This window comes from Neoarius graeffei, chromosome 7 (assembly GCF_027579695.1).
Source record: "Neoarius graeffei isolate fNeoGra1 chromosome 7, fNeoGra1.pri, whole genome shotgun sequence".
NCBI lineage: Eukaryota > Metazoa > Chordata > Actinopteri > Siluriformes > Ariidae > Neoarius > Neoarius graeffei.
In genome coordinates, this window is record NC_083575.1 from 59,774,473 (window position 1) to 59,786,335 (window position 11,863).

At 42.3% G+C, this 11,863-nt stretch overlaps 1 protein-coding gene across 1 annotated transcript; it reads right to left on the reverse strand.

Annotated features, from left to right (window-relative positions):
* Positions 1 to 9,571: 9,571 nt before the first annotated feature.
* Positions 9,572 to 11,483, reverse strand: dusp13a (dual specificity phosphatase 13a). Its single transcript, XM_060926122.1, has 4 exons — positions 11,411 to 11,483; positions 10,716 to 10,844; positions 10,135 to 10,352; positions 9,572 to 10,003 (listed from the first exon to the last, which is right to left on the reverse strand). Coding segments are annotated over exons 1-4 (570 nt in total). The 5' UTR covers positions 11,413 to 11,483; the 3' UTR covers positions 9,572 to 9,782.
* Positions 11,484 to 11,863: the final 380 nt, after the last annotated feature.

Here is an 11,863-nt window from a genome sequence, read left to right on the forward strand (position 1 = left end):
CCGTTCACAGCGGTGGCACGAATGGCCTGCCCGAGCTGCCATGGAATGCCTGGCCTCGTGAGCTCTCATATACTATTCTCCTCTCCTAGCAAAGCACCTTGCACAGTAAGGTAAGACAAATGATGTCGTGCCCCCATTGTGTTGTCTCTCTGGATCTCCAGACCTCAACTGAAGATTGGGGCAACTTCCATACCCATCAGGCCTGTGGCACTTTTGTGTACCACTTGGCATCAGGTCTACCCAATGGAGAATGAGCGTTGAATATGGTTTACAATATTGCGTGTTTGTCAAGACGACATGACATCACACATCGGAGACATAAAACTTCCGTGCTAGCGAGCAACTGTGACAATTTGTAAACAAACATGGCCACCAGGTTTGCTTCATTAAATATGGAAGATTTTGAGAGAATTTTGAACGAGAAAGATGTGTTGAACACCTGAAAAGAATGTCATTCAGATTTGTGATGAATTTCATAAGAAAAATGCGAGTTTTTCAATGCAAGAAGATAAACTTCATATCTTCAAGCCAACGTGTGATTTTCTGTTTATTATATAGACACATTCACAAACAAAAAGTACCCAAATTTATCAAAACAGTTCATCAATTTTATCACGAGTGACATGTAGAGATTTATGTCACGGTTCTGGTTCTCCATGTCCCGGATGTAGCTTGTATGAAAAATACAAGTGGTACAGTATATTCCCCAGTAAAGCACTCATGTCAGTATAATATTATCATGTCAGCTAGCATTTGAGACATTAGGTTATTGGTAACGCAGTTGTTAGTTAGCCATAGCTAATGTTTTCCCCATTCTTTGTTTCACTTGATGTGAGGAGAACTAATTCAGCATCTGCAATTAAAGATCATAGGCAAAGGTTTTCCTGTGATGACCTGGCGACTTGTCCAGGGTGTACCCCGCCTTTCGCCCGTAGTCAGCTGGGATAGGCTCCAGCTCGCCTGCGACCCTGTAGAACAGGATAAAGCGGCTAGAGATAATGAGATGAGATGAGGCAAAGGTTTTCAATTTATGCACATTTGAAACTTTATATGTTAAAAAACCCTCCGTAATTTTCTTATGGTCCCAAGAAGTATTGTTAATAAGTAATAATTAAAATAAGTTAGCGCGGATCATAGTGAATTTCTGCTCGGCGATTTTTGTGACCATTCGGCGCGTGACATCATTCAAGACAAACAAATCGTTTGAATTGAGTCCACTTCCATTTACTTGCATTGCCGTTCGGCTTGAGTGCAGACGTGCGTTTGGGAATTTCCAAAGAAAAACCATGCCTTATTGTTGTGCAGTGAACTGTAACAACGGGACCAGTTCAGGAAGAAGTTTTTACCTTTTTCCGAGAGAGGAGAAGAGGCGGAGAGAGTGGATTGTGTGCGTGAAGCGAGCGGGTTGGCTTTTTCCGAAAGAGGAGAAGAGGCGGAGAGAGTGGATTGTGCGGGTGAAGCGAGAGGGTTGGCAGCCGGGTAAATACGCCACTCTGTGCTCCGATCACTTTGATGCCGATTCATTTTTGAAGAATCCCCATCTGTTGGAGAGTTTAGGTGTCAGTGTCGGACAGAGAAGGCTCAAACCTGACGCTGTTCCGACAAAATTCGAACACAAAATCAAGCAGTCAAAGAAGAAACCGACCAGCAACGCTCAAGCAAAAAGGAGAAGATTGGAGGGAAACATTTTTACCTTTTTCATTTAAATGCTCAGTAGTTGAAAAAAAATCATTGATAGACGAGATGAGATGTCAGGCCTGATATATTGACACCTGGAAATGCCATGGATGACAGGCTAATGTGGCCTACCAGCGCACTGTCAAGTAATCGTTACCTACAGTGTATCCACTAGGGAGGGAGGTTTAATTATTCTTCAAAAGGGCTCTTATTTAGTATTACGACGAAAGTAAGAATTTATAACTACCAGGATAAATCGTTTGGGTGCGAGTCTTGTTGAGGTCCAGGGTCACCGCGATCAGAGTCGGCCGAGTCGCTGTCCGATTCCGAGGCTGCATGGTCAAACCAGTGAGACACATTCACCGATTGCTTCACAACGGCCATAGGTTCATATATATATATATATATATATATATATATATATATATATATATATATATGGTTTCACCTCTTGATATTCAATTTGGAGAGTTCCTACTTCAAAATCGCTATCGTTTTCAGACATTTCACACAACCTCTCACGACCAAAGTCCGTACACGTGTGCTCGGTTCGCAAATAAACACAGAACTGCTCCCAGTCTGTTTGCCTTGAATGACGTCACGACGATGGTCCCCTGGCGGTAAAAGTGTGTGTAAGTGAGATGTAAACAAACCTTCGGAACTTGCGCAAAGTATATTTTAACCGTTTTATTCAATTTTAGGGTGCAAATTAGACACCAGGAAGATTGACTTAGCTTTTTGGGTCGTTCTTCTAGACAATAAAGTTGATATTCTACATTCCACCTCCGACCCTTGCCTATGACCTTTAAAATCAGTGTGTGATTTGAGGAAGACATTTTCTTGTACTTTTCTTGTATGTTAAAAAAAGTTGGTTTACACTTTTCGACTTTATCTCGCATGAAGGATTTGAACCTGCACTTCAACCTCGACCTTTGCCAAAGTATTTATTTCACTGAGTAATTGCACTTGAACTTGATTAAAGTACTTTTCCCACCTCTTCTCGTAACTCCTATAAAAACATATCTGTGTGTGTTATTGTAGGTGTTAATGTTTTGCTCACTAAAGTATACATATGAAAGGCTTTGTATTTCAAATCCATTGAGACAGATCATGTTTTTGGCTTATGACAGATCAAATCAGAGTCATGGAGATGGAAAATCTGCTAAAAGGTCAGGGAGTGTGTCTGCAGTCCCACAGGAGACGCCTCAGCCTGGGCTCAATTCCACCAGCCAATTATTCCCTCCTCACACTACCGCCTGTGCCCTCCTACAGGCAGCTGTCCTTCCTGGGGCCCACTGACTAAAAGAGTCCGATTTGACAAAAATAAGAAATCTCAGCAGAGCAGGGTTTGTAATTTAATCCAAAAATGTGCTTTTTTTTTTTTTGCTTTTTTTTTTGTAGCAGACTTTAACGGAGTGTCTGTAATGCGAGCTTGGCCGCTGCAAATGGGATGGTAATTGCTTTTCGCTTCCCAGATATGTGAAAAGGACACATGAATCATCTCTGGAGAGAGAGAGTGTTCAGAGCCATCAGCACTGTGTGTGTGTTTTTTCTCACTCACATCCTCGCTCACTGCCATCACTCACCTTGACAGGGGAGTCATTAAATTGGTCATGTTGGATTCCTTTTATTGTTTTGTCAGGTTCACTTATGCCTTCAACCTTGAAATTTCTTTCTTTTTTCCCCATCAAATAATGTAACTGCACTGCTTCGATTGTGAGATCCTGTCTTAATTTTCATAAATCTAAAACCATACCATTATGGACAAATAGCGTTTAGCACCAGACGTCCATCATGATGCTTTATGTGCTTTTTAAAATAAAATGTAACCAACGTGAGGGTGGTGGAGAAGGTGTGAGGATAATGTACGTGCTATGAGATGGGAAGGTGTTATTCATAGTCTGCACCTGAGATAACAGCCTAGAGGGGATGTTATTAATAGCCAGCCGCTCTCCAGAATGTGTATTGCGGCCATGGCAGCCCCCACAGTGTACAGAGGAGTTGAGTCATTCTTTACACCAACTGTGAATTGTGATCCAAGTTTTCCATAAAGCTCAAAATTAATTTGTCAAGTGTATTAAAGCATCAGTCAGTAGTTATAATTATTGTTTTCAATTAGCTCCTTTACGTTTTTTTTTTTTTTCAACTTCTGCCAGAAAGTTTGGCAGAAAGCTCCGTCTTTTTCGACAGTGATGTAACGGCTGAGATGCTAACACATCACAAGAAAAGATGACAGCAAGTTGGCCTATACGTGACAGGAAAAATATGTCGAGAATGAGATCATGTACTCTTCCACTTACCAAAATAGCTTATTGCTCAATCACACTGTCTTACTCAGCTGTCTAATCACAATAGAGTTACATCCATGTTGAAAGTCACATACAGTCAGAGGAAAATGTTTGTACACCCTTTGGAATTTTTTACATTTCTGCCTAAATTGGTCATAAAACATCATCTGAACTCTCCAGCAATCTTAAGAATGAACAAACAGTGTCTGCTTGAACTAAAACCACCCAAACATTTGCGTTTTATCATATTTTTATTGACCATAAGATGGAATTATTCACAGGATAGGGAGGCATAAGTAAGTACACCCTTTGATTTAGTAGCTGGTTGACCCTCCTCTGGCTGCAGTAACTTCAACCAGACGTTTCCTGTAGTTGCAGACTAGACGGGCACAACGATCAGGAGAAATCTTGCACCATTCCTCTTTGCAAAACTGTTGCAATTCAGCAAGATTCCTGGGATGCCTGGAATGGATGGCTTTCTTGAGATCATGCCACAACATCTCGATTGGATTGAGGTCGGGGCTTTGACTGGGCCATTCCAGAAAGTGAATTTTGTTCTTCTGAAACCATTCTAATGTCGACCTACTTCTGTGTTTAGGGTCATTGTCCTGTTGCAGGACCCATCCTCTCTTGAGTTTCAACTTTTTGACAGATTGCCTCAGGTTTTTCTGCAAAATATCTTGATATACTTGAGAATTCATTTTCCCATTGATTACAGCCAGTTGTCCAGGCCCAGAGACAGCAAAGCACCCCCACACCATGATGCTACCGCCGCCATACTTGACGGTGGGGATGAGGTTTTGCTGATGGTGTGCTGTACCGACTTTCCTCCACACATGATGTGGTGTGTTCCCCCCAAACAATTCAACTTTGGTTTCATCAGACCACAATATGTTTTTCCAGTGGTGCTGAGGAGCATCCAAATGCTTTTTCACGAACTCCAAATGAGCAGAAATGTTCTTTCTGGACAGCAATGGCTTCCTCCGTGGCCTTCTCCCATGAATCCCATTCTTGTTCAGTGTCTTTCTTATAGTAGATGTGTCCACAGAGATGTCTGCATGTTTCAGTGATTTCCTCAAGTCTTCAGCGGACACTCTTGGATTCTTTTTTACCTCACTGATGATGACTTACAGTGCCTTTGGAGTGATCTTCGCAGGGCGGCCACTCCTTGGCAGAGTAACAACCGTTCCAAATTGTCTCCATTTATACACAATTTTTCTAATTGTAGACACATGAACACCAAGGGTCTTAGAGATGGTTTTGTAACCCTTTTTAGCTTTATACAAATCAATTATTTTGTGTCTTAAGTCTTCAGACAGCTCCTTTGAGCAAGGCATGATGCACAGAACATGCCTCTCATCAAAACACACCTTTTAACTGGTTTTCCAGTGGGGTGGGTAGCTTACGACACACCTCAGTGATTGGACATCAGGTTGGCTCACACCTGAGTCAAATTGTTTAATCATCTAATTAGTCTAATTAGCTCTTGGATGAGCCTTAGCTAAGGGTGTACTTACTTATGCCTCCCTATCCTGTCAATATTTCCATCTTATGGCCAATAAAAATATGATAACATGTAATTGTTTGAGTGGTTTTAGTTCAAGCAGACACTGTTTGTTCATTCTTAAGATTGCTGGAGAGTTCAGGCGATGTTTTATGACCAATTTAGACAGAAATGTAAAAAATTCCAAAGGGTGTACAAACATTTTCCTCCGGCTGTATGTCAGACTTTCCAGTTTGTTTAATGACAGATTTGGCTTTAGGAATAGGAATACTTTGGATGAGCCAACTATTACCCTGCCTAAAAAGACATGATGTCTAAGATACCATCAGCTGAATTAACAAAGTGTGTCATCTTCAGTTCACAGTCTGCGCCGTGCACTAAAATTACAGCATGCTTTTTTTAGTCCTTCTTTTACTTTATTTTTTCTCTCACTGGAATAAATTTCAAATGACATTCATTCATTTATTGTTCAGTTAATGTTTTATCCTAGTCTGGATCATGGTGGGTCTGGAGCCTATCCCAGGAACGCAAGGCTCGAGACTGGAATACACCCTGGATGGGATGCCAGTCCATCGCAGAGCACCATGCACACGCACATTCAACACTTACAGTTTTGCTGTGATGGCTGAGGACTACATTTGTCATGATAACTTTAGGGCTGCAGTTGTCACGAACAGTCTTGCACTCAAGTCTCCATCAATGAACAGTTGATAACGTCAACAAAATAGACTTCATGCTAAAACTATAATGAATTTCCTGTTTACACTTTGTGACTATATATACAGGACACGGTTATAGAAGCAAGTTATTTATAATCACGTTATCTGTTGTCACCCAGATGAGGATGAGTTCCCTTTTGAATCTGGTTCCTCTCAAGATTTCTTCCTCATGTCGTCTGAGGGGGCGGCACGGTGGTGTAGTGGTTAGTGCTGTCGCCTCACAGCAAGAAGGTCCTGGGTTCGAGCCCCGTGGCCGGCGAGGGCCCTTCTGTGCGTAGTTTGCATGTTCTCCCCGTGTCCGCGTGGGTTTCCTCCGGGTGCTCCGGTTTCCCCCACAGTCCAAAGACATGCAGGTTAGGTTAACTGGTGACTCTAAATTGACCGTAGGTGTGAATGTGAGTGTGAATGGTTGTCTGTGTCTATGTGTCAGCCCTGTGATGACCTGGCGACTTGTCCAGGGTGTACCCCGCCTTTCGCCCATAGTCAGCTGGGATAGGCTCCAGCTTGCCTGCGACCCTGTAGAAGGATAAAGCGGCTAGAGATAATGAGATGAGATGAGATGAGATGTCGTCTGAGGGAGTTTTTCCTCGCCATCATTGCCATAGGCTTGCTCATCAGGGATAAATAAATACATTTATTAGGGATAAAATTAGCACATTTAAAGTCTTTAATTTTCTGTAAAGCTGCTTTGCGATAGTGTCTGTTGTTAAAAGCGCTACACAAATAAACTTGATATACATTCACACTACGGCCAGTTTAGCATCCCGTACACCTACATGCGTGCTTTTGGGAGGTAGGAGGAAACCCAAACAGACATGGAGAGAACATGCAAAACTCTGCGCAGACAGTAACCCGAGCTCAGGATCAAACAGGGGACCCTGGAACTATGAGACAGGAACACTACCTGCTGTGCTGCAAGTTGAAAAACAGTTAACACCTATTCCCATTTTCCTAAGCTCTTTGTCATCCATAAACATGGGTAACCCTCCAACCCACGTCTGCGCAATAAGGATGATGATGAGTGAGGCAAAGAAAACTCTAAAGATCACAGTTTCTGAATTTGCCATGTATTTGTATTTGGGTTGTTAAGTGTTTTTTATTTTATTACTTTTTTAAAATAGGTATTCCACATCACCATAACAGGGCAGTTCCATCCATCCATTATCCGTAACTGCTTATCCTGTGCAGAGTGGCGGGCAAGCCGGAGCCTATCCCAGCTGACTATGGGCGAGAGGCCGGGTACACCCTGGACAAGTCGCCAGGTCATCGCAGGGCTGATACATAGGGACAAACAACCATTCACATTTACATTCACACCTACGTTTCAATTTAGAGCCTAATTAACCTAACCTGCATGTCTTTGGACTGTGGGGGAAACTGGAGCACCCGGAGGAAACCCACACAGACACGGGGAGAACATGCAAACTCCACACAGAAAGGCCCTCATCAGCCGCTGGGCTCGAACCCGGAACCTTCTTGCTGTGAGGCGACAGTGCCAACCACTACACCACCGTGCCACCCTAGTACTCAAGATAATGGTATTAAATAAAAATTTCACACTGTATAGGGTATCTTTTGACCCTTAGAAAATTGACTATGTTTAACCCTGAACACAAAATCTTTTATGAGGAAAGAAAAGTCAGTAACGGAATTACATCAGAAAAAAATTAACTTTCATGGATTTTCTTAAAATTCAAATCAAGATTTCTCTGAAGTGACGTGTTGCTATAATTGGGGTGATGATTTTTTTTAAATTATGGTTTTCAGCACATTTTGGCTTGGACTCCATACTTTAGCAAGATCACTGAGCTGACAAGTTAAGGCTTTCTTAATAATTTCATCATTTTGGCCTCTCTGCTGAAGAATTGCCCAACAAGTCGTTATCAAATTTGCAAAGGTTCTGCATGAAGAAGCTCAATTCTGTTATTCTCTCAAAGGGACGCTTCATGAAATTTGAAATGGGAAGATTTGAAATCATCTCATTCATCTCATTATCTCTAGCCGCTTTATCCTTCTACAGGGTCGCAGGCAAGCTGGAGCCTATCCCAGCTGACTACAGGCGAAAGGCGGGGTACACCCTGGACAAGTCGCCAGGTCATCACAGGGCTGACACATAGACACGGACAACCATTCACACTCACATTCACACCTACGGTCAATTTAGAGTCACCAGTTAACCTAACCTGCATGTCTTTGGACTGTGGGGGAAACCGGAGCACCCGGAGGAAACCCACGCGGACACGGGGAGAACATGCAAACTACGCACAGAAAGGCCCTCGCCGGCCACGGGGCTCGAACCCGGACCATCTTGCTGTGAGGCGACAGCGCTAACCACTACACCACTGTGCCGCCCCGATTTGAAATGTTTCATAGGAAACATGCACTACTTAAGTAAACCGAAGTAAAAGTATCCATCCTCATGTTTGAGCTCAAATGACCACTCAGTGCATGTGTTATTCATTTCCATGATTCTGGAGTTGACTGTATTTACTGTATTTATTTGCATATGGTCATGTCAAACTAGTTTCCTGCTCCTCTCAGCTTGTCACGGCACTGTGTTTATTTGTCTATGAATATATCTGTGGGAATGCTGTGATGTTTTCCTGGACAGCCCTGACGCTCAGACTGTGTTTGTTTGCACAGGGTTGGATGAACACTAAAACACTGTGTGATAGGCCATAACTCAGTCATCTCCTCCACCCTCACTGTGCCAAACATGACTGACAGGTCTGGAAGGCAGGCTGTTTGTCCGCAGCAGACACCACAAGTCAGATATAGATGCTCTCTCATACTGTGTCTGACATGTAGAGCTTCAGGAACAGATCTTAACCGTGAATCTGACTGAAAACCTCAAATTGAAATGCAGTATCGAGTGTGTGACAGAGTCTAAATGTGATTAGACTGGGTTTACAATATAATTAGCTTTGAAATCCTGCTGCAGCAGTCTGTGTGTGTGTAGAAGCGCATTAATGCATATTTTCATAAGAAATCAAATATAATTGACATAAAAATGCAAATATTTTTAGAATGGAGTTGTACTAAAGAACACATTCAAGTTGTTCAAGAAAGCAAGAGATTTTTTTTTAAACCCAGTACATGGATCAATCAATGGATCAGATCACACTGTTTTGTGTGGAACCCATAAACATATTAGAGCATATGATACCCATTAGAGCGTCTCTGCAGGGGATCAGGACTTCAAGACATCCAGCCATGCATGTTTCTTCTGTTCCACCTTCATACGATAAAAAGCAGGCCACAACCATCTCATTTCACAAGAGTTAAAAAAAAAACAAAAAAAACAACACATGCTCATAGGCTCCTTTTGGAACAAGTTCAAAGCACGTGCCATCTGGAAGGAATTAAAACAAACCTGCCATTTATTTTGCAACCCTGCAGTCTTTGGAAGTTAATAACTATTTATGGGCAAAGGCTTCACTTGTCCCTCCTTTATCCACTTTGCTACCGTCATGAAAGGAATATTGGCAAATGAGTAAATGAGTTGTTGCCATGGATCAAAACACGAGTCCTGAAAGCTGGAGTGTACATACTTTTGAAATAGATTTTGTCACATTGTTGAATTGTGGAAATTTTTTATAGCTTGAAAGCTTCAAGTTTCCTCTTCCTTTCGCGCACGAGGCTCATGTCGAGGTAACGGAGTTGATTGAGGAAGCCAGGGTTGGGGCAAATGTCTCTGTGTTGGCGAACAACTCGTGCTGCATCCCTTAAGGTCAACTCTTCACAGATCATAAGAAAGGCCAAGACGAGCGTAGCTGAGCGGCTGACTCCCATCAGGCAATGTACAAACACTTTCCCTGAAACGGAAGAGTTTGTCAGTAGTAAATAAAGCGCTTTATTTGTAGTGTGAAAAGGTGACGTGATACCTGATTTGGAAATGACTTTTTTATTTGTTTCGGATTCATTAGGAATCAGCTGTGTAACTTGCCTTTATTGGACAACGCGGCACGTATAAATCTTGCTGTTGGGTAGAAGAAAACACTTATGATGAAGTCTGTGGAATCATCGGCCTCCACCCCATAATAATCTACAGGCATGTCTCTGTAGAAGCGAGGTCCGGTGTTTACATGAGGGGGGCCGCTGGCTGCATTGACGATGTGGGTGATCCCCATACTGTACAGCATCGGCTTGTCACGGGCTGCAACTCTGCAGGCAAAATGCAAACTTGTTTCCCAGTGAGAGATATCTCTCTCTTTTTTTTTTTTTTAAACAGTATGGTCAATAATTACACTGACTTTACTACTAGAAGCAAAGGATTGTACTGCAACACCACATTTACTTTTACTGTGCCCTCTTGACTCAACTGGTGCTTTGATCCTGTTCATTTTTCAACATCTTAAAAAAGAGTGAACTGGGAGCTAATCTTCTACACGTCTGCACAAACATGTCTGTAAAGCAGCTGACTCATAGCCCTATGTGACACTAAACACACATGTATTCAGCTGTGTGCTCAGCCTGTTGCTCCATGAATTTGCCTTATGAATGGTCGGCCTGCTGCCTGGTACATACTCATTGCCAATGTACACACTGGGCCACACTTGGTTGACATGTCCAGTGGGGTGCCTGTCAGCCAACAGGAAGTCCTGCAGTTCAGCAACGGATGGTGTTTCATAGGCACAGAGCTCCTTAAGCGACGACCTAGTATAAAAATATACACTGATTTATATCTCCATTCGGGCTTTCACTGTTTTTTAGTGTCAATGGATGCAAAGACTCATTATGTATACAAGACGTGTTGGTTAAATTCACTGTGATAAAGTTGTGCGTCTTTGATTTATTGCACCTTATAGCAGCATGAGTTATTTCCCAAATAACATGACAAACTAAATTCCTCTATTTGATCTGCTAGCATTCTAGATTTCCCACGAAAGCATATTATCATCCAACTAACATTTTCAGACTGGTTAAGCCCACCTGAGGCTTGTGAAACACGTCTTTTACTAATGGGCTGAGTGTTCGGTGACACTCAGCTCTCAACAGCTTCAAAGTGCATCAAGGGCTTTTTTTTTCTTCTTTCTTTTTTTCTCCAGGAGTTCATCCATTCCCACTCAAGATTCATTGACTGTGATCATATTGGGAATGTGTTTACAGCTTGTGTGAAGAGAAAAATGTAGATGCCAAAAAAAAAAAGCAAGCGTTTCATGCAGCTTGGCCTCTGTAAAAGTTTTCTGGAAATGAAAAATTCTCAACCTGAGTGAACTTACATTTTTCAGTTTCGCTCTCTTTTCTCCTCTCTCAGGTCGTCAGCTCTTTTCTCCTTGGTCAGGGACGTCGTCGACAGCCAGTCCGCAGATATGCCTCTGGAGGCTGTTTCCTTTTTTAAATGGTGGATAATTATAAACCTCCCTGGCAACAAAAGCCCCTTGCAGTTCTTAGCAGGCAGCCTGGTTTGATTTTAGAAACCTTGTAAGCACTGTTTCTCTTTCTGACTTTATTCAGTGATGTTGTAAAGCTCGGTGTGAGCAGTTCTGTGATCATAAATACGTGCAAAATATGTATAATAGAACTTGTCTTGCAGCCAAAACATCTGTCTGATGGCTGATTGCTCTTGAGCTTTATGAGAACGCTTGTGTGTAATGTCGAGGCCCTGCATTAGTATATTTTACGCCTTTATTTTATCTTGCATTATTGCTGGATTCCCAAAATCAAGCAGTTGG

Excerpts from the sequence above, each read along its gene's own strand:
- dusp13a (XM_060926122.1), bottom strand. Across the intron at positions 10,353-10,715 it reads AGTGTGTACATTGGCAATGA|AGTTGCAGCCCGTGACAAGC; the intron begins GTATGTACCAGG and ends TTTTGCCTGCAG. Across the intron at positions 10,004-10,134 it reads TGCCGCGTTGTCCAATAAAG|GGAAAGTGTTTGTACATTGC; the intron begins GCAAGTTACACA and ends CTTCCGTTTCAG.